Source organism: Phoca vitulina, unplaced genomic scaffold, assembly GCF_004348235.1.
Source record: "Phoca vitulina isolate PV1807 unplaced genomic scaffold, GSC_HSeal_1.0 scaffold15, whole genome shotgun sequence".
Taxonomy (NCBI): Eukaryota; Metazoa; Chordata; class Mammalia; order Carnivora; family Phocidae; genus Phoca; species Phoca vitulina.
The window spans coordinates 37981954-38004958 of record NW_022589718.1 but is presented as its reverse complement, the minus strand read 5'-3'; the positions used below and the strand labels follow the sequence as shown (position 1 = coordinate 38004958).

Genomic DNA, 23005 nt, shown 5'->3' with positions numbered 1-23005 from the left:
ACTGAGCCACCCAGGCGCCCCCAGCACACACATTTTTTAATCATAATTTTATTCATTTGATTTGGTCCTTACAGAGCCTACAAAGTCACATCTCCTCTCATGAAAAACAAACAACGATGTACCGTATCTTGAACGAATTCAATGGCAGCGCCCTTACTAATAAGTCTGACACTCTGACTTCTCTGAGCACCAGCGTCTGCTGGACACAGCCTGCCCACGGCGACCTGGAGGGAGGCACGTCAGACTGGCCCCGGGAGCCTCTCCCCGTCATGGAGCCCACACGCAGTGAGCCATACCATAATCCTACCAGCAAAGGAAACTAAAGTACATGTGCTCACTGACCGTGCTCCCGTTCTTACCCTTTACATGCGATCACAAGGCCTTTTGATGCTATTTCCTAAATGTGTCCAGTATCTGTTTTCTCACAAACCTATGTCCACTGTATTTTCAAGGACTCCGTCACTGCTTCAGCATACTTTCCTGAGCTTCTAGGTACCCCTGTGTTCCAGACAAGACTCTGTCCCACTATGTGCCATGATGCTACAAGATCTTTCTAAAATGTAAGGTATGATCATAGCCCATAGCTCTTCGGTACACTGGCATCAACCACAGGACAAGATGCGAAAGCCACATAAACTTGCAGTTAAGGTCTTCCATGAGAGGCCCCCGTCTACTGCTCCAAGCCCATCTTTCATCACTCCTTCCCCACCATGCAAATTCCAGCCCAGGTGTCCCATGATGGCAAAAATATCCCTGACCTTCTCTGCTATCTCTACTTAATGTGTATCTACTCTCACTGAATGTCACAGTGAATTGTATTTACTGACTCCTAAATCTGTCTCTCCCACTGGACCTTCAGAGATTTAAGGGTTGGGAATATGTCTTGGTACCTGCCGCGCCTAATTCAGAGGTAAGTTTGGGTTGAAATCAAAGTAGGTGTATGGTCCTTAACATGTGCATTAGGTTTTACAACTATTAACTACAGCCCTGATCCACAAATATAGTCATGATTGTCACTTTGCTTCTCTATCAAAACAAATAGGTCAAGAATTGTACAGCATACACCCTCTCCATAAACACAGAGCCTGTATCTACTTCAATTTATAAAAGTGTGTTTGAAAGGTCTATAGGTTTTGTAGGTAAAAACGTGTACCTTTACTCAGATAGAAGTGCTGCATGGAAATTCTCATTTCTCAGTTTTATGTCTAATGTAAATACAATATCACAAGGAAAAAAATAAAATCCTAAAAGACTTGTGTGCTGGCTTGAGCGGGAACAGTGTAATGTTATATGCATTTAGCCGACATTGTTGTGAGTTTTTTTCCTTTATATAATGCAGAGCATTTTAAAGAAAGAGCTCATGCAAACTTTAATTTCATGATCTAGAATTACAATCTTTCAGCAATTCAGGATCCTTAGATGGCGATAATCCATCTCTATATATTAACTCTCTTTGGACTACAAGACTCGTAATAAAAACTTGAAATTATCCTCAATTATCTTAAAACTAAAATTGAACATTTCTCTAAATAGAACATATCTTCCATTGTAAATTTAAATTATAAATAAAGATACCAACAGCGAAATAGGAAATAGGTTTCCCTTAAAATTTGTATTTTAACACCGAAGGAAAATCACAATAAATATATGATAATCCTGCCTTCTTTTTTAAATGTTTTCAAATTTAGCCTAAAAAATCTTTTTGACATTACAATTTTTGCTAAGTTTTCTCTGATCCTATTGTTTTAAAGACATTCATCTAAAAAGAGTTCTATATGCACCTGAAGGAAGATGCTCTTTAATTAATGAGATATATATAAATTAGTTCATGATATCCATGATGCTCACTGCCATAATTTATAAATCTTTTTTCATGATTAGGTGGTGATTTTCTTGAAGGGAGGAAACAGGTCTCATTCATTTTGTTTCCTTACAGCCGAGCACATACACTCAACACATTTATGAATTGACAGGGGAATCCTCCTCGCCTGATACAGAACACAGAGTCGATGATTTAATATAAGAAAGGAACTAAAATGACATTTCAGATAAAGGGCTGGTATCCAAGATCTATAAAGAACTTCTCAAACTCAACACCCAAAAAACAAATAATCCAGTCAAGAAATGGGCAGAAGACATGAACAGACACTTCTCTAAAGAAGACATACAAATGGCCAACAGAAACATGAAAAAATGTTGAACATCACTAGCCATCAGGGAAATACAAATCAAAAGCACACTGAGATATCACCTCATACCAGTCAGAATGGCTAAAATTAACAAGTCAGGAAACGATAGATGCTGGCGAGGATGTGGAGAAAGGGGAACCCTCTTACACTGTTGGTGGGAATGCAAGCTGGTATAGCCACTCTGGAAAACAGTATGGAGGTTCCTCAAGACATTAAAAATAGAGCTATCCTATGACCCCGCAATTGCACTACTGGGTATTTACCCCAAAGATACAAAGGTATTGATCCAATGGGGCACCTGCACCCCAATGTTTATAGCAGCAATGTCCACAATAGCCAAACTGTGGAAAGAGTCAAGATGCCCTTCAACAGATGAATGGATAAAGAAGATGTGGTCCATATATACAGTGTAATATTACTCAGCCATCAGAAAAGATCAATATCTACCATTTACATTGACATGGATGGAACTGGAGGGGGTTATGCTAAGTGAAATAAGTCAAGCAGAGAAAGACAATTATCATATGGTTTTACTCATATGTAGAACATAAGTAATAGCTCAGATCACAGGGGAAGGAAGGGAAAACTGAATGGGAAGAAATCAGAGAGGGAGACAAACCACGAGAGATTCTGGACTCCAGGAACCAAATTGAGGGTTACAGAAGAGAGGGGGTGGGGGGATGGGGTAGCTGGGTGATAGGTATTAAGGAGAGCACATGTTGTGATGATCACTAGGTGTTATACGCAACTAATGAATCATTGAACACTACATCAAAAACTAATGATGTACTGTATGTTGGCTAAGTGAACATAATAAAAAAATAAATAAATAAAAATTGGGGGTGCCTGACTGGCCAGTCGTTGAGCATCTGCCTTCGGCTCAGGTCATGATCCCAGGGTCCTGGGATCGAGCCCCGCATCGGGCTCCCTGCTCGGCAGGAAGCCTGCTTCTCCCTCTCCCACTCCCCCTGCTTGTGTTCCCTCTCTTGCTGTGTCTCTCTGTCAAATAAATAAATAAAATCTTAAAAATAAATAAATAAATAAATAAATAAAATAAAAATTTAAAAATAAAAAAATAAAAGAAAGGAACTGATAATCCACAAAGCCTCCACCTGACTGTATCAGTTGAGGCCAATGGCTTTCTATAAGTCAAATGTTTATATTACATAAAAGCTTTCCATTCTATAAGCAACAAAGGAAAGTGAATAATTAATGCTGAACACATCAAATTTCCCCCTATTAACTACTATAGCAATCACACATTTATATCTCATATTAAATTCACCTGAATCAAAAAATAAATAAATAAATACATACATACATAAATATATACATACATAAATTCACCTGAATCAACTCTGACACTTTAATCACGAGTAAAAGACCCTTAGGGTATAAAGTGTCAATATATGTTATAGAACTTACTCTATTTAAGTGTAGGATACTTTTCTCAATGGCCTTCATCTATTTGTGTGGTTACTTCTACTTATTTTAAAAGATAATAATTTTATTTTTAAATGACAAAAATGCTTATGTAATTGTACCACATTTTTTAAGTGACTTTAGAAAGCTTACTTTCTACCATGGTTTTTATTTTTAAACATTATAGCCTCACATATGATGAAATATTTTGCATATTATTATAATTAAAATGCTATTTTATACAAATTGTAAATACCTATGACTGAAAGACAAAAGACTTTTCCACAGTAAATGAATTTAAATTCTGAAAATACAGATTATCTCCAGAATTGGTGCCTGCAAGATTTTTTTTATGAGTAGAATTCCTTTTGGCAGAAAACAATTTGATTCAAACACTGAAGTGCGGGCAGAAGGTCTGGATTCTAGGTCAACATGTTTATGATTATTGATAAGTCACTTTAACTTTTATGGGTTTCAGTTCCAGATACTTGAAAACAAGTAAATTGAACTAGATGATTCTTAAGTGCCCTCCAGGTTTTATAAGTTGTAGTTTATGAAGAAAGAACACAATCCTATGGACTGCCTGGTTATCAGAATAGTTAACAAAACGGGTTGAACACTGTGGGTTTGTTGTAGGAAGATGGTGCTTCTGGGGCACATGATCATTTGAGAATGCAATCATGTAGGTTGTTTATCTCCCAGAAGAAATCTGAAGGAAGAGAGTCTAATTTTCAATGCAAAGTGTTTTGCGTGATTCCAACACGCCGCATCCACAGCGTCATTGCTTCTCGGTTATGCGCTCAACACAAAGAACAGACACGCATCACACTCACTCAGATTCCTCAACCCAAACTGCACAGACTCCCTGAGGGTCTGGGTTTTGGTGCACTGTTTCTGAGTCATTTACTTCAGCCTTAAATAGTTCTGCTAAGGGAGGAAATGGGAGCAGGAGAGAGAGGTCACAACGTATCAGAAAAACACCCTGCAGACCTCGTCTTATTCCTTTCAGCCATTCGTAGGAAGAGCGAGCCATGTCTCCAGCTCCATAAGGGTTTCCAGAATTCCTCCTGATACAGGAAGATGCATGGGCACATGCCTGGATTGTGGCTCCTCCCGTGTCCCTCCAATCAGCCCCAGTCTCTCCCCCTGCCTTCTAGTGCCTTCTATTCTGAGAGTACCTTCCACCTGGGCTCTACTTTGTGACTCAGGCTCTAGAGGTCCCGATTCTGGGAACTTCTGCCAATGCTGCTCCACCCCCAACTCCCGCACCCTGCCCTTGTCCAGTTTGGGGTTTCATCATTATTACTGCCATCGGCATTTTGTCTCCAGGGCACAGGACACACAGCCCCCAGGGCTACTCTCTGAGCAATAGAGTCTATGTCCTAGATGGAGTAACAGAACATTTAAAGAAAATGAGAATCATGTCTTCTTTTAAAGAACAAAACCATCATTCCAAATGAAAAAAGCTTTTGGATCTTTGTATTTGTCTTATATTTAAGAAGAATTTCTGGAGCTGGAACATAAATAATGCAAGCTAAGTATCTGATTAACTTCTGGTGGTTAAAGACCCATATAGTTACTAGGATAAATATCCATTATTGTCTCAGAGAGCAATACTAGACAATCTAATATCTATGAAAAAAGAGAAAAACAGGAAACCAATAGGAGGCTCCATTCATAAGTCATAATTAGCTTTCAAAGACCAATATATTTTATTATGAATATAAATCTCGATAAGGCAAAACTATGAAAATTTCATGACTCCAAAGCCTTCAATTAAAATTAAAATGCCTTATTTGAAAATTTGATTTTTATGCATATGACAGATAAAATACCCCAAAAAACCATGAAATACTGAAATCAACTTTAACAAGCCCTAGATTTAAATGACCAAAGGAAAATGAAATATACAGCATATGGCTCAAAGAATGAGTGGTGTTTTTTTTTAAAGATTTTATTTATTTATTTGACAGAGAGAGAGAGAGACAGCCAGAGAGGGAACACAAGCAGGGGGAGTGGGAAAGAGAGAAGCAGGCTTCCCACCGAGCAGGGAGCTCGATGCGGGGCTCGATCCCAGGACCCTGAGACCATGACCTGAGACGAAGGCAGTCACTTAACCAACTGAGCCACCCAGGCGCCCCAAAGAATGAGTTTTTAATCTAAATTTTAAAAAGGGGGTTTTAGTAAATTGATTTTTTAATTAATACAACTGTCAGGAAAAATTCCTTTGAATCTACATTGAATAACGTATTTTTTACTTCAAAATGAAATACAAGTAAGTATTAGGATAACTCTACCCGGCATCTAGTGAATGTTCAACCGTCCTCTGAATTCAGGCTATAAAGCTAAATCAAGCCTAGTGTAAATGTCAGAAACGTTTGCATGGCCGGTGGAAAGTTTAATTTGTACTTCTATAAACCCACATTCAATTTTTCCTTACCTTTTATCCATCACTGCTGCTTCAGTAATTCTCAATATGTGATTAAAATAAGAACAATAAATTTAATTCAAGTTTGGGGATGAAAAAGCACTTTTCTTACCCTGGCAGAGGGGAGCAAGAGAATCCCACTGATACATGCCTCCTGGATTCCGTCGACAGGTTGCATTGCTGTGGCCAATCATTCGATACCCAGGCTTACAAAAATAATGCACCTTACTTCCATGTGCCCCTGTTGTCCTATTGAAGATACCACCATTCTTCGGGGTGTGGGTCAAGCTGCAGTAAGGTGCTATATGGGCACACAAACACATACAGACGCAAATAAATAAACAGATAGAGACCGTGGCATTTCCCTTGGTAAAAGGGATATAAATGAAATATCTTTATCGTTTCAGTAGTGGGAAATCAGCACCAATATGTCAACTGGTTCTAAAAAGCATCCCCAAACACCAAAGGCTGGCAAGGATATGGAATGAGAGGCATTCTGACGCACTGCTGGTGAGAACGCAACATGGTGCAGCCACGTTAGAAGACAGTGGCAGTTTCTTATAAAATTAAACATACTTTCACCCTACAATCCTGCAGTCATACCCTTGGTATTTGTTCAAAGGACTTAAAAATGTATGTCCACAAGAAAAAAAAAAACAAAAAACAAAAAACCCTGCACATGAATGTTTATAGCAGCTCTATTCAAAATTGCTCAAGCTTGGAAGCAACCAAGATGCCCTTCAGTAGGTGATGGGCAGATAAACAGTGGTCCATCCAGACAGTGGAATATTCTTCAGCACCAAAAAGAAATGAGCCATCAAGCCAGGAAAAGAAATGCAGGAACCTTAAATGCTTATTACTAAGTGAAAGAAATCAGTCTGAAATGGCTACTGACTGTATGATTCCAACTATATGGCATTCTGGAAAAGGCAACACCATACAGATGCTAAAAATATCAGTGGTTGCCAAGGGTCAAAGGGAGGGATGAACAGGTGGAGCACAGAATATTTTTAGAGCAGTGAGACTTCTCTGTGATACTGTGATGATGGATACATGTCATTATACGTGTGTCCAAACCCACAGAATATACGACACGAAGAGTCACCCTGATGTAGACCACGGACTGCAGGTGATGACGATGAGTCCACGTAGGTTCACCGATTCTAACAAACACACCATCCGGTGGGGATGTTGACAGTGGGGGAGGCTGTGTCTGTAAAGGGGCAGGGGGTACATGGGAACTCTCTGTATCTTTTCCTCAATTCTGCTGTGAAACTAAAACTGCTCTGAAAAAATAAAGTCTAAAACAAAACCAAACAAAACCAAAAAGCATCCCAAAAGCCTAGAGGAGCCAAGGTTCCAGCTCTTATTTTGAAGTTTGGATTACGTGCAATTATTACTCGATGTGAAGGCAGATCTTGACTTTCTGATTAAAATACTATAAGGAAATACATGGAAGAATCATACTGAATTCCCTCACTCATCCCCTTAAGGCTCATCCACGTAAATAAGCTGACTGACCACCAGAATAAGAAACAATGAGGTGCGGCTCTGGGAACCTTATTTGAAACAAAACAATTCTCAATACTAAAAAAGAAAAGTATCATTAAAATGGAGAAAATAGGGGGCGCCTGGGTGGCTCAGTCGGTTAAGCGGCTGCCTTTGGCTCAGGTCATGATCCCAGGGTCCTGGGATCGAGTCCCGCATCGGGCTCCCTGCTCTGCGGGGAGCCTGCTTCTCCCTCTCCATCTACCTGCTTCTCTGCCTACTTGTGCTCTATCTCTCTGTCAAATAAATAAATAAAATCTTCAAAAAAAATGGAGAAAATAGAAGAATATATTTTGCAGTTAGAGCCATTAACTTTCTCCTTGTCTCTGTTGCTAAGTGGGTCTTGTGAATTGCACAATCATATAGATATGAAGCTTCTTTTTAACATATGGGATTTGAATAAAATCTCTGAAGAAAATGCACTACTCCAGGACAATACAAATCTTACAATAGCTTTAATCACTGCCTCAGTAGGAACTTTTTAAAATTGAAGACAGGCAGTTAGTAAAATAACAGTCTTACCTCCACAGAATATAACATTCCAATGGCTAAAGGCTCTGCATCTTATTTACACATTTAGAGAAAGAAACTCATTTTATTCTTACAAGACCAGTTTCACTGCAGCAAACGATCCTATGAACTCCCTTCAGATAAATTAAAACAATAAAATAAAGAAAGTTGTGAAGGACTAGAAATGTGTATTTCCTTTTGAAAGAAGAGGTTTAAATGTACTACCTTCCTATGGGGGTTCCACAGACAAAGAACACATATACATGCTTAATGTTGAACCTCTCCTTAGAAATAAATTCAGAAGAAACTTTCTGAAGCTTCCATATCATAGCGTTGCCCAGAAGCAAAGTCTGTGCCTGGCCTTGGTTGTCAACCATGCTCCTATGAGAGCATCCTCAGAGAATATTCTCAGCTGGATGATCTTCTGAAATACCATTTCATTTTTTTTTAATGGACTGATTTTTCTTAAGTTAAATTTCACTAACTATTGTGAGAAACTTTTGATTCACTGCCCCGTTGGCTATGCCATTTTTTTTTTTTATGTACTTGTTCTAGACCAAATTTTGTACGTTTTTAATGAACGAAAATATGTATTTTAGGGAAGGAATGGGTATAATCAGGCACCTTGGCTACCAACTGCAAAAACAAAACAAAGCAGAAAGATGATTTATAGGAAGAAGGAGCAGACTGTAGATCTTACTCTAAAGGGACAGATAAGATTAAGTCTGAAACTGCCCTGGAAGGACAGAGAGACCACATAATTCATTGCATGTCACCCGTGATTTTTGTCATAGTTTAGTCTGTTAAGGGATATAATGTGCAGGATTGTCCAACTCTGGAGAGTCTGATCACTGTCCATTTTCTCTCCTATTTACTATGTTTTTTCTATTGCCAGGCTTTCAAGACACCTCTTCTTTCCTAACTCACCTAGAATGAGATATGGAAATAGAGCCCTGAGAACAAAAGGGAAAGATTAGAGCACGCAGCCCCACCTGTTTGATTCCTGGCTACAGTAAGAAATAAGAGGACCAATGCTCAGTCCTCAAACTCTGCAGGTAGTGCCCTAAAAAGCAGGGAGACATCCACTATGGGAGAAGACTGGGTAAGTCAGAGATTCTAGAATTTCTGGATCTATGTCTGACCAACCTATATCTTTAACTGTCCCAATACAGAAGCTCACATGCTTCCTTTAGTATCAAAGGACCATTATTAACTCTGCATACACTTAGCACAGTTTATTGCATTGACTAGAGCCACCTTTGGACAGCACTTGTTTTGTCTTTTTTGCTTTCAGTTTCAAATTATGTTGATCAATTATATCAATCCTATGTCCGGATGACCAGGATTTCATATATGGGGAAATATTAAAAGGAGGAGCAAGATATGCCGTGTGGTCATATGATAAGCTAGAGCTCCCTCACCCACACTGCTATACATCAGAGACATGTTCATCTAATCACTGAGCTAAAACCACTGGTGATGAACTCCTAGCAGAGGTCACCGAATCACCGAATTTTAAATGAAAATCTGTTAAAAGGTAGAGGTAATCACTGACAAAACAAAAATTTATAGCCTTCTTTGAAATTCTCCAATTTCCTACTCTCCCAACACAGTTTAACAAAGAAAATCTTCTTGTTCTATAATGAATTAAAATGTCCTTTGAAAGACAGGATTCAAGGTACAATCATATCACCTGGCTACTAAGTAATTTGCTGCAGATAGAAGGAGATCATTTAGGTTCACCATGATTTCCTCTGCAATGTCCATTTTTGCACATTGGAAATAAATTCAAACAATTCTAAAAGTCTCGGTATTTATTTTTCAAAACAAGGAATGTGATGAACACAAATCCAATCATTGCCCTAATACTCTCCTAACTCAGTCTAAGGGAAACAATTTCAACTGTGAGCTCTTTGTCAATAAGCATTTTGAATAACTACTTTGAGAGAAGGGGAGAGACACGATGGTCTGGGTGTATTTTATTAAACTTTATCAAGAAAGAATGACTGAATTTCACGCCCACCGTCTACACATCTAGAGCCTTTTCAAAACCTTGATACCTTTTAATATTTTATGATGTCTACCAACCAGAGAGAGCTGAAATCTTATTCTTAAGGCTATTCTGCCTTTTTGCTGTTCCCTTTTCAGGATGTTCCTCAACACTGACCAAGTAAAACACCAACAGAGGAATTCACAATCCTCTGGTAAGCCACTGCTCAATTAAATGTAGCCAGTGGGCATCTTCCTTAGGGAAACCTGTCTCAGTCATCACCATGGGGTATCGTTGGGTGAGATACTGAAAAAAGTATAAATTCTTTTTCTTAGTAATTAAAGTATGTGAGGAATTTAAATTGCCTACTGTTTCTGTAGAACAGTATAAACATTAGGTGTGGGTCAGGGCATTTGGACAAATGTACACATGATCTAAAGTACATAAATATATTGGTTGACTTAATTAATATAAATAACACTGGCAAAGAATAATTAAAATACACAGGAAAAAGACAAAATGATTTAAATGTTGATGAGGAAATATATATATGTAACATATTAATTTTGTATGCGTTTATACATGTGTATGTATATGTATATGTGTATATATATATATATACGTAGTCTGCAAATATGAAGAGACATACAGATAATCAATAAAAAGACACTATTAATAGTAAGAGATTATCACTTATAAAATTAATAGCAAAATGAATATCTCTTCCTGATTGTTTTCTTAGCATTTAAACCTACTCTAAAATTAGTTTATATTATATTACTTTATCTTTTAGAGGGAATGCCTTTGTTTTCCCTAAGTCAATTCCAAGTTTTATGATTTTTAGCAATAATTATTAAAATATTAATCAACAAATGGTTTCTTTTCTCTGCTATAGGTTAGAGATCTCTTGCTCAGAGTAATTTCCCATCATATTATTTCTATGGGAATTAATTACTCATCCTTGGAAATTAGGTTTACATTACAAATCTCTATCTCAATTTTTTTTTTTTTTCAAAAGATTTTATTTATTTATTTGAGAGAGAGAGAATGAGAGAGACAGCAAATGAGAGGGGGGAGGGTCAGAGGGAGAAGCAGACTCCCCGCCGAGCAGGGAGCCCGATGCGGGACTCGATCCAGGGACTCCAGGATCATGACCTGAGCCGAAGGCAGTCGCCTAACCAACTGAGCCACCCAGGCGCCCTCAATTTTTTTTTTTTATTTTTTTTATTTATTGCAGATCACTTGTATTAAAAACGTTTTTATGCTAAATCTAAACTTCACTTACTAACCTGTATATCGAATCTTGAATCCTTTTTTACTGGTTGCATGATCAGTGGACCAGCGGAGATACAACTGATTGCTCTGGCTTGTAAAATTTGATTGTTCAGTGTGGTTCCCACTTAAGACCACTAACAGAGGACTCTGACCAGAAGAACCTAAATAAAACAGAAAAACAAAACAAAACAAAAGTTCAGATATGAGCTAGCACCTACATTATGCAGACCACTTTTAGCTTTTTATTACATTTAGGAGTCTAAATGCACAATAGATATTTCTTTCCAAAGTAGACAGTTCCAAATGAATAAAGCAACAAATATATCCCCTGATTAAAAAACAAACAAAAAACAATAGTCAGACAAAATAATTTCACATAAACATATAATACATAGATAATATGAAATAAATGAAATTAATCTTTATTATCATTAATATGGACAATATTGTAAGAGTATGGGGAAATACAGACTTTCATGTGGTACTGGTAGAAGGATAAATTAGTATAATCACTTTGGAGAGCAATTCAATAAATCCAGTACAACTGAGGGTTTCATTATATTTCTATAAACTTCAGCACATGTGCACCAATGTTATTTATATAGCCAAATGTTTGCTCCAGTTTTGCTTTGGTACGGCAAAACCTAGATCCTAACTAGTATTTTGGCATTTTAGAAAAGAATGGTAAGTGCCATGAAAAGGAATTCTATACACATTTTAAATTAATGAACTAGATAAACACTTATTGGCATAGATGACTCTTAAAACAGCATGTTGACCACTGAAGAAATCTAACTGCAGATAAATATGATAGCAATTGTGTAAAAGTTCAAAATTATGCCATATATAAATTATGTGTGTGTGTGCATGGATAGATAGGACATGATAGAGACAGAGATACATAGTTACATGATAGAGAGAGACAGATGGACAGACAGAGATAGAAAAGGAACCATAAAACAAGTGGGACCCACCAAACCCCGTCCCCTTCAGTACTATTTCCTTCTAGGAGAGGTCACGTGGTACTGGATATGGGTGGAGCCCCCAAATGTCTCGGTACTCCTTGCCTCTTTAAAAAACCAGAGCCTAAGGTAAATTGGACCAAATCCTAAAATTCATTACATCAAGTAATGAGTCCACATCTGTATTTTAAAATTTTTTCAACTTTTGGTACATTTGAAAATTTTAAAAACTCAAGACACAAAGTCAACCTCGAATAGACAGTTAATAGAAGCAGGTGCAGCATGCCATCAACTGACATGACTTGTTGCCATGACTTGATGTCCCTTACTGAGGGGAACAGCTTTCTTGAACACAGAAGCTGCAGTCACCTTTCCTGGCTGTCATCCACAACACCACTCTGCTGGTGAACTCAGCGCCACCTCACAGTCTGACGTCTTTGTGGCTTTTCCACATCACGCAGCTCCCTCCAGGGAAGCACATGACGGGGTGGGAGAATGTGGTCCTCACAGCTAGATGCAGTGCACATCTTATCGGCTTATGGGACTCGCTTTGAGAGTTGTATGTAGGATTTGTACTCATGCAAAGTGACCGAGAAACCACAACTTCACTTACTGTGTAACCCCAATCAGAGCAGTTAAAACTATTTAGAAACAAAAACAAACCAAAAAAACATGGAATTGTGTTACTACAAATGTATATGATGAAGTTATACCTGTCAGCACCTCAGAGTGTGAGTATTTGGAGATAAGGTCTTTAAAGAGATAATTAAAGTTAAGCAAGGACCCTGGAATGAACCCTAATCTGGTAGGACTGGAGCCTTGCACAAAGAAGAGATCAGGACACAGACACACACTGAGGGGCAGCCACATGAGGATGTGAGGAGAGACGAGACTTCAGAGAAACCAGCCCTGCCCACCCCTGCAACCCGGACTTCCCACCCCCGGGCCTGGGAGGAAATTCATTTCCATTGTTGAAGCCCCCCACCTTGGTACTTTGGGATGGCAGCCCTAGTCATCAAATACAAAAAAACTAGTACAGTAGAGATGATCCAGGCAATGTTCAGTTTCGCTGGAGCAAAGTAGGATCAGATGAAATGCTACTTCTCAGTTTCCTGGAAGATGTCCCATAAAAGGATGACCGTATTTTATAATTAAAGAAGACTAAGTGTTTTGGGTGTGCGTTTTCTTGTTGTTGTTGTTGTCTAAAGAGATGATATATATTCTAAAATAAAATACTATAGGGAAATTAACCTGCACTTATGAAGTTTTAAAATGTCACTTTTCATGACAGAACTCCAGAGTAAAGCTTCAGGTATTCTTAATCCAGCAACTAATTCTTCATCACTTTCTATCTGTTCTTTTTGCCTAACATGTAACAAGCTTCCTCAAGGACTTTTCTTTAAAAATACACATCCAAAACAGCACGTGTAGAAGACTTAGAGAGCCATAACAGAGAGTAGCCATTTCTACACCAACACGGAAACCATGAAGTATTTTACAAGTGAACACCACAATCTTTATGTTGACACCTTTCTCAATTGAGGTCTATAATGATTCAATTCTTTTGTTTACTTATTTTTTTTTTAATCGAGGAATATTCACTACTAGAGCTGCAGACAGGAATATACTCCTGGGATAATAAAGTTTAAAATCAATATTTTCAACATTTTTTTGGCAACTCATGAGCTACAAAAGAACCACTATTTTACAGAAGACAGAGAGAGAGGTGCGATAAACATGACACTTCATGCAACAAAAATGCTAAGACTTAATAAAATATTCATGTAAAACTGTGCCCTTTCATTTTATAGACAAATCTTTGAGGCTAGAACAAAGCTAACCATGGATCTCTGGTAATTTTAACAGCAAGTGCTTTGATATTATCTCTATTACCTACTTTGTAGTAGATAATGGGTATGATCCACCCATATTTTTGGGAGATCAAACTGTAAGCACTTAGGAATAAATACTGGTAATGACTCTGCTCTGTAATTGGAAGCGGGAGAAACACTGTCAGCTAAATTCCAATCTGACTAAGGTGAACCAAGGGAACAGGAACACATTTACAGCAATTATGTAAATACATTTAATTACATACAGTGTGTATAGGAATATGTATGCACACACACACACACACACACACACACACACACATAGCCCCAGAAGTGGGCTGCTCACCTACTTTAGTTTTGTATGTCATCTAATTGACCTCAGAATCGAGTTTAACTGGTTCCTCATTGACATAAGAATACCATTTTTGTACTTGGCTAATAAATTACTTCTTTTCATCCTAAAGACTACAGAAAAAGTCTTTAGCAGTCCATGCCTGCTTTAACATACACTTAAAAAAAAAAACACTCTGAAAATGAAAATATTGCTCCTCAGCCCTCTCTTTCTATAAGTGTGAGTTTAATTTCCAATTTAGTAGCTCATCATCTTAGGAAATACATAAATTGATTCATGTGGTGTCTATCCATATGAACAACTTGACTATTATGATTCATCAAGGAAGTAGAAGGCATAGAGACACACCCAGAATCAATTACAGTAATTTTTTTTTTTACTGAGTTGATTGTTATTTTACTGAACACAATGACAAGTCCATCAAAACATGCAAAAGCCTTATTATTATGTACAGCCATAATTGTATCTTGGTCTAATTTTCTGGGCTATGATAATGCTTCTATACAAAGAAAAATATTAACATCATCTACATTTCAAATTGACAATTCAACTACATACTACTTTTAAGCATGGCATTGTTCTAGTAATAAGTTTGTTAGAAATATGTAAAAATATATAAGACTAGAGTTGAAAACAGTACTAACATTCGGTAAGTGCATTGTACTATTTTTTAAAAGATTGCACGTTAAAGACTTCTGTAGCATTTATCATCTAGAAATCTCTGTGAGCCATTATTTTTATGTAGTTCTAGTAAAATAATTGTTTAAATTGATTAAAGTACCTTTAGCTCTCTTAAATTTCCTAAAATACCTTCTGAATCAATAGAATACTTAGAGAGAAAGGAAGAGCTGCATGAGGTCATCTATTCTAAATCCCCACATGAAAGAATTAAATAATGGTTCAAGTTAATTAGGACATTTTCAGAATGCATCGCTAGCATATTAATTGCTTAAAAGTTGAAACATTAACAAAAGTATGTTCATGTTGCACAGACTCTTGAGACTACACAAGTGCAAGAATAATTCATTTTCTGTTTGGGGGAGATATAATTTATCTCAAGAATATATGAAAGTCCTTGTGTAACAAAAATGTCATGATGGTGTTTTTATTACACTATGTAGAGGTCACTGGTAGGTAAAAAAAAAAAAAAAAAAAAAAGAGTAAAGAAACTTACCATCAAACACTTCCAGTGCATCAAATTGCTTTTCACTTTGAAATGTATCCACAAAGATGGTGATGTTATAGTTTGGTTCCACTTTAATACTCCACGAGCATGTCTGGGAGTTAAAATAGTTGCCTGGGTAACCTGGACTGAGGATAATGCCAGAAGATTCTGTCCGGACTTCATTTGCGGGGCATTGTGCTAATGAGAAAAATACCGGTAAAAGTCTTCCTTAACAAAATGAACCTGATGTCAATAGGAGAGTTTCTATCCCTGTATTTATAAGCCAAAGGCGGTAAAGGGGGAACAATCCTACTGAACTATGACCAAATTTAATACAGGGTACAAACCCAGCAGAACAGCACTAAATAATAATGAGTCACATTTTACTACCACCCTATAATTTAAATGAGAATTACATACATATATATGTGTCGGTATTTAGGGTGACTAGATAGATAGATTGATTAATTTCATTTACTGCTAAGGAAACATAGGGTCAAAGAGATTATGTCACTGACACAACTCTAGGGTAGCCAAACCTGACAAAGCTGCCAAATTGAAAAGAAACCTGGAACCTGAAAGTCTTCTTCATCTGGAAAAGGTGGTGAAGCAATGCACTTGCCCCTGCTGATCTACCCATTGTGAGTGAAGTGGGAAGTACAGATATAGACTGGTTAAAACCATCACGTACCCTTCACTCTGCAGTAACTTCCTAGGACTGAATTGCCCTCACACCTTATTTTAGGGCAGGTACATTGCAGATTTGATCCTAGGATCCCATGTTTTCCCAACTCAACTATAAAGCAAGACCTCACCTTTTCAATGTAATATTACAACAACATTGTGCAATTATATACAGTAATAGAAACAATGCATTTATTTCTGCCTTTGATTATAGTTTTAATTATATTTAGGACAGTAAATTTTAAGTATTTGATTTGATTACTTGGGACTGTGATAAGAGATAAGCCAGAGAGACCTGGGCTGAAAGCCATATTGGACCTTTGCATTCTTATAATGTCAAGTAAGAGTAGTGATTTCTAAAGGATGAATTTATCATAATGAATCATTAAGATAGTGTGGACACACTGACATACTTTTTTCCCTCCTGCTTTCCTTTTTTTCTTTATTCAACTACTTCTAAGGTAATCAAAATAAAACTGATCTGCATAGGTATGAACATGCAAAAGAAAACCACCAGTCTCCTAATTAGTAATTTATTTCATTGAATAATTTAATTATCTTTCAGAAATAATTTATTTATACAACTATTAAGAAAAAAATGTATCATCTATTGATAATGATTCAAAATTTAACAGAGATATAGCAAAACTATTTTTAAATTTTAAAGTTAAATGATCAGCTTTTCCTTCATGGAAAAGGACTTTCGTTAAAGGAAATGTGTCTTACTTGTTGAATTGCCTACTTTTAATTAATTAAATTTATATTATTAATACATACATTTTGAAATAATTTCCCAGATAGGCAAAGTTTATATAATATACAAAAGTTTTGATTCAAGTAACTATCTATTAAAAGGCAATTTTCCTTTTTTTTTTCTTTCATTTACCTTAGTGCTCTTATTCAGATGTACCTTAAAATTTAGAAAATGTTTAGGCATTAGATTACCAATGAGGAAACATTTCATAGAACCCTTTTCATAAAGAAGTATTTTAGGTAGATTTTTAAGAATATTTACAATGTTAATTAATGGTAAGTTATATAAAAAAATAATTCAAACCAAAACACTCAGACTAAAGCAATTTGTTTTAGAAAGTAATTTCTTCTGTGATGGGTGGTAAGATCACTCCATGAAATATATTATGCCCTTTCAAAAATGAACATATTGGCATTTTTTTAAGAGAACACAATAAAAGAAAATTAGCCTTTCTATCTGGATGCATATGTGCAGGGCCTGGGGTTTTAGAATGTCCACGGACCTGCCTTGACTTCACAGTGAGAGCCAGAGCATTTCTCTGCTCTGATGTAACCAGAGGGCAATAAAGCTACTTGTCAGGGTCATGATTAGATAAATATACGCAAACACTTTCCTTCAGTCGGAAGCACTATATGGGCAGCAGGTGTTTCAACACCTGCCATGCACTGACCACCTGCCTGCCTCCTCCTGACTCAAGATGCTGCTGCCCCAGCACATTTCATTCTGTGCTATTACACTTGAGAAATGTTTAGCCCAAATCTCCTCCTTCTGATTTCATCACGGCCACTATCGTTATTAAGCAACACTGGAAGTTCAGATCATCTAGAGACAGGAAACTGTCCGCTAAGTTGCTGAAATCCACCCGCAGTGCTGGAGCACATGCCAGGGTTGGAAAGGTGTGAGTGGTGATGAATCAGAAGCAAAATCTCAAGCATGGCTATTTTTATTCCCTCCATTTTCCTCAAAATGCTGCCTCTGTTGCTTAGAGAATATGCAATGAAAATATAAGTGAAATTATTTGTTTCCTTTTTCTTACAACAAACACGTAATATTTTTTTTCCAGAGGTACATATTGTTTTAAAATGCACTTGAGTATGTCTCCCTGGGAGCTAATGTGTTTTTGATTCATTTGTGTCTCTTGCTCGTTCTTATGTGCCTATTCCTTCCAGTCCCTTTCCATACACTGTTGCTAGGAGCAACACCCACCCTCAGTGGGAAGGTTTCAGAGACAGCAGGCTCTCCCAGAGCTGGGCTGTTCATTTCTCTATCAGCACTCACACTTTAAACACAGCTTGTGTCTCTGCAGGGGACACTGGATACCTCCCGCTATGGGAAGCATCTGTTTGAGGTTCCCATCAAAGACACCTCTGAAGGGACGTGCCTCTCTGAGACATTCACCTGAGTTTTGAGTCACCACACCTCCGCACAAAGCTATTCCTTTAGCTTATTTTTGAAGAAAAATGAAATGTGAGGCTTAAAACCAAAGCATATTATTTAATGCATCTTGCAGGGCTTCAGCAAAAGTAATGCAGTCAAACACTGGGATTTATAAATAATTAAAACTAATTCTTAAAAGCACCTATAGGTCCCAGAGAATTGTGAAAAGAGAACTCTAAAAACAGATGGGAAAACTGTCCCCTGGAGCTCTTGAGGTGTGTGTTACGGTAATGCTTGAGCTTTCCAAGAAGTGCTCATTATTTGAAGGGCACTGGTTGTCTTTGGTGTTCACTGAAAATGTATGTTTCTTATTTTTCTTAAGAAATTGATTGATTAGCTGTATAAAAATTCTTACACTCCAATTCCAGGGCCCAGAAGCTCCTGTGCTGAGACCCCTTCCAGACCCTGTACCCTGTACCTCTTCATCTGACTGTTCATCTGTACCCCTTATATAATAAATGGTACAGATTAGAATTCTTTACAATACTATATTTACAATGTTAAATGTAAGTAAATGCTTCCCTACGTTACGTGAGCTCTTCTAGCATAGGATAAAATCCAAAGAGGGGATCATGAGTGCTCCTGATCTAGGTCAGTCAGAAGCACAAGTGACAACTGGCTTTGTGAGTGGCCTCCGAAATGGGAGCAGTCTTTTAGGACTGAGCCCTTAACCTGTGGGGTCGGACACTGTCTCCAGGTAGAGAGTGTCAGAATTGATTTCAACGGCAGGGCACTCAGCCCGGGTTCGGAGAGAACGGGAGAATGGCTTGGTGGTGTTGGAAGACATTCCAGACCCTCATTCAGTGTTTTCTAAATTAAGATGAGCATCCAACGAGGTATATCGGCATAGGATGCTAACTTTTAAGGAACAATTTGCTCTCATTGTTCCCAAGGAACAATCAATCACCCTAAAAATGGTGACAATTTTCAAAGCAGAACTTAGTAGGACTCATAACTCACATAATTTTCCACCAGTAATTTATCAGGGGATTGCCCACTCCCTCCCCTTGAGCCCAACCAAATAATAGAAAGTACTGGAAGAAAGATTATCATTAAATGATTATTTGATAAAAGACATCTGAGCCCCTAGTTCCTTTTCTTAAAGAATGTATTTAGGGAATGGCAGCTAAGACGACTCTGACTTAAACATATTCACTCCTGAATGGAAACAGGAGAGAACTATGTTGTCCTGTGTAGTAACTGCTGGTAGTTCAGGAGGACATGGGAACCCTGGTCTGAGTGGAGAGAATGTGTCTTGTTAGCAGAATCCTCCCTGCAACCCTGTGTGAGAGCCAAGTAATTTAGAGAATGATGCTCATGTTGTGCTGATTTACTCTGTTCCCGGACTGTCATGAATTAATTTCATTTAAACAAAAACAAGGTTAATCTTGGGGATAGCCAACATAATAAAGTAATTTTCCCTCTTTTTAAAGTAGCATATTTAATAAATATGTATGCCTTTCTTCACTATTCAGCTAAGACCACCCTTGCCTGAAATCATCTATGCTGAGAAATTTAAGTCTCTGTTGGAATTAAGATGTGCCCTAAAAATGTGAAGTTTTACCTCGGGTAATTTTTATGTCAAATGGAAAAAGATGAACATTTTATATCCCCTTGCACCTTGAGGGAAAAAATCCACTGTAGATGGTTGTTGCTGATGTAACATGGTACAGACACACTGATTTTTCCAAAAAGGAATGACTCAGTCTCTTGACTTAGCACCCCGTGCAGTACCCCAGCTTTGAGTGAGGCAGGTGTGAGGCAGAGTGTCAATGACTTCCAGAAATGTGTGGGTCCTCTGAGCAGTTAACGCAGCCAGCGGACCAAACAGGGTATACTCCTGAGAGGGTGGTCTTTGCCCACACCCATCTGCGCTCCCAGAGCTACAATTTGAAAGTAATGTTTCTTAGAATTAGTCTGAGTTATCACGGTTATTTAAGACTACTGCATTCCAGATTTTCTTCAGATGTTGGAAATTGTCTCCTTCTCCCCGGGTGACTAGGATTCTGCTTCATTCATAATGAGAATGCAGGAAGTGAGCACACATTCTAAACTAATCGATTCAAGGGTGGGAACACTTACAAAGTCAATACTAGTGCAATACAAAGGAAGTTGCCTCTTAATAGGGCAGATAATCAACATTATAAAACACTTAGAATAATTCATTTAATATTCTCTGCATCTTTACAAAAGTCCCCTAAATAAGGTAGATCAACCACCCTCCTTACACTCGATGCCCAGGGGATTAATGATTTACCTGCGGTCACTCGGGAGTCTAGACTAAGTCACTGGGTCTTCTCTTCCTAAATTTTGGGAACTTTTATGTGCTTCATGATCCCTGATGAATGATAATATTCAAATTCCTTGAAAGGGGGTGAAAAGAGGGTGGTCCCATTCTTTAAATGAATTGAATGTTTATTGTGATTTTGAAGTCACAAAATCAAAACTATTCTAATTTGGAAAACTTTGATTGACCAAACCATGACACTTCTGTCTTATATTGAGCCATTTTAGCTTATTTATATGTTTTCCAGTTTTTTTTTCTCCCAATACTACTTGAGAGTGGAGACTTTCAAATATTTTTAAAGTGATCTAATTTTACTCCAATCAGTTGAATCAATAGATTCAATATCAAATCTTGTGCTATTGTATATTTTCTGTTATTGCATATGCTCTATGTATTTTAAAGACATGTGAATATATGAAATATGTGCATTTCAATGATAAATTTTACAGAAAAAATAGTAAACACTAGATAATTTTATGCATACTAATGTATTTAGAGGGAAGTGTAGTGATGCCTGTAATTTTCCTTGAAATGCATCAAAAGTAACAGATTAATGGATGGATGGATTAATGGTGGAACCTAGGTGGTAGGTATTCAGATGGTTATTTCTAAATTATTTCAACTTAGACATATGTTTAAAAATTTCCTGGTAAAGTTTTGGGAAAAAAGAAAAAAAGACCTCTTATTTGATATGCTTTTGATTTGTACTGTAGAGATAAGTAAAGGAGAAAGGTTATTAGGTATTTCTGTTAGCAGGTAAACTTAATTGCACAGATTCAATTCAGAGCTATACAAGAAACACATAGACCGACACGAGTCATACAATTTTCCATGATGAACAAGCATGTGTATAGGACCAAGCTGTGCATACCTTCACACGTTGGGAGAGAACCTTCAAACTGCAGCTGGGCACTGAGCTTGCAGGTCAGTGTGTCCATCCCAGACAGCGTGTACCCCAGATGGCACTGGTACTTCACAAAATCCCCTGAAAGAGCCAACACAGCACACCTGGGATGATGTTCCCATGACCCACAGAGTGTGTGAACATACGGAACTTAGAGATGACCACCTACCAAATGAAGTCAGTGAGTAAACCACTTCTGAACCCACGTCGGTGTTCAATTTTAGTTTGTTTAATCAAAGGGGACTATTTTCACTTCTTGACTTATAAAAATGCTGTCTTCACTGATACCAGCACAGATTATGTGGCAGGTTTTTTCATAGACCGATGTGTCTATGGTCCCGCCCCTTCCCCCAGGATTACAATTCCAAAAAAGAAGGCAAATTGGGATTGCTTGGGATTTAAGGATGTAGCATAGAATGGCTTTAATGCATCCAGAGAGGGCTAACCTGTGACCTTGGCCTAATTAGCACAATGTTCCCATTAACAGAGCCATTATGAGTAGAGCAGAAATTGGGTCATGTGGTTTGACCAGTGGTCTGAAACATGGGGTGAGAACAGAACGCTGTATTTGTAGCCGAGACAGAGAAATCCCGGGTCATAGTAATTATACCACAAACATATGCCATGGCTAGTGGCCTGATGATTATTTAATGAAACTCCCCATTAATATAGAATGATAAAGAAGAATTTCTAAATATTATCATTACATATACTCACCAATTACATCCCAGTTTCAATGAAAGGTCAAAGTTTTACTCATCATTATCTTAGCTACAAATGATTAAGTCCTTCTAGTGCATGAACATGCTTTTCTAACTAAACACAAATATTGGAGCGCCTGGGTGGCTCAGTCGTTAAGTGACTGCCTTCGGCTCGGGTCATGATCTCAGGGTCCTGGGATCGAGCCCCGCATCGGGCTCCCTGCTCAGCGGGAAGCCTGTTTCTCTCTCTCCCACTCCCCCTGCTTGTGTTCCCTCTCTCTCTCTGTCTCTGTCAAATAAATAAATAAAATCTTTTAAAAAAATAAAATAAACACAAATATCCATTTAAATCTGTCCCTGAAAACCTTTATTTAAAAGAAAAATACAAGCTAAAAAATGCTTGTGGGAGGGGGGCAGGGGTGGGTGAGGTGACGATGTGCTTAACATGACAGAAGCAAAGTTCAAATGGCAAAAAACAAACATAATGGAGATGGAGGAAGAAAAACATATTTGTTCAATATACGAACGCCCTAGCAACGCTTTAGAATATTCTGAAAAATACTTA

The 23005-nt window shown here is 37.6% G+C and overlaps 1 protein-coding gene across 2 annotated transcripts in view; it reads right to left on the bottom strand.

The window, feature by feature from the left end:
- The window catches only part of CSMD1 (CUB and Sushi multiple domains 1), a 2006418-nt gene that overhangs the window by 128620 nt on the left and 1854793 nt on the right, over window positions 1-23005 (bottom strand). For both annotated transcript variants that reach the window (XM_032413252.1, XM_032413253.1), the window contains exons 46-49: window positions 21707-21820; window positions 15683-15871; window positions 11377-11523; window positions 6152-6340 (exon numbers count right to left, since the gene is read on the bottom strand). In XM_032413252.1, coding sequence (XP_032269143.1) covers window positions 6152-6340; window positions 11377-11523; window positions 15683-15871; window positions 21707-21820 — 639 coding nt within the window. The remainder of the gene's footprint in view (window positions 1-6151; window positions 6341-11376; window positions 11524-15682; window positions 15872-21706; window positions 21821-23005) is intronic.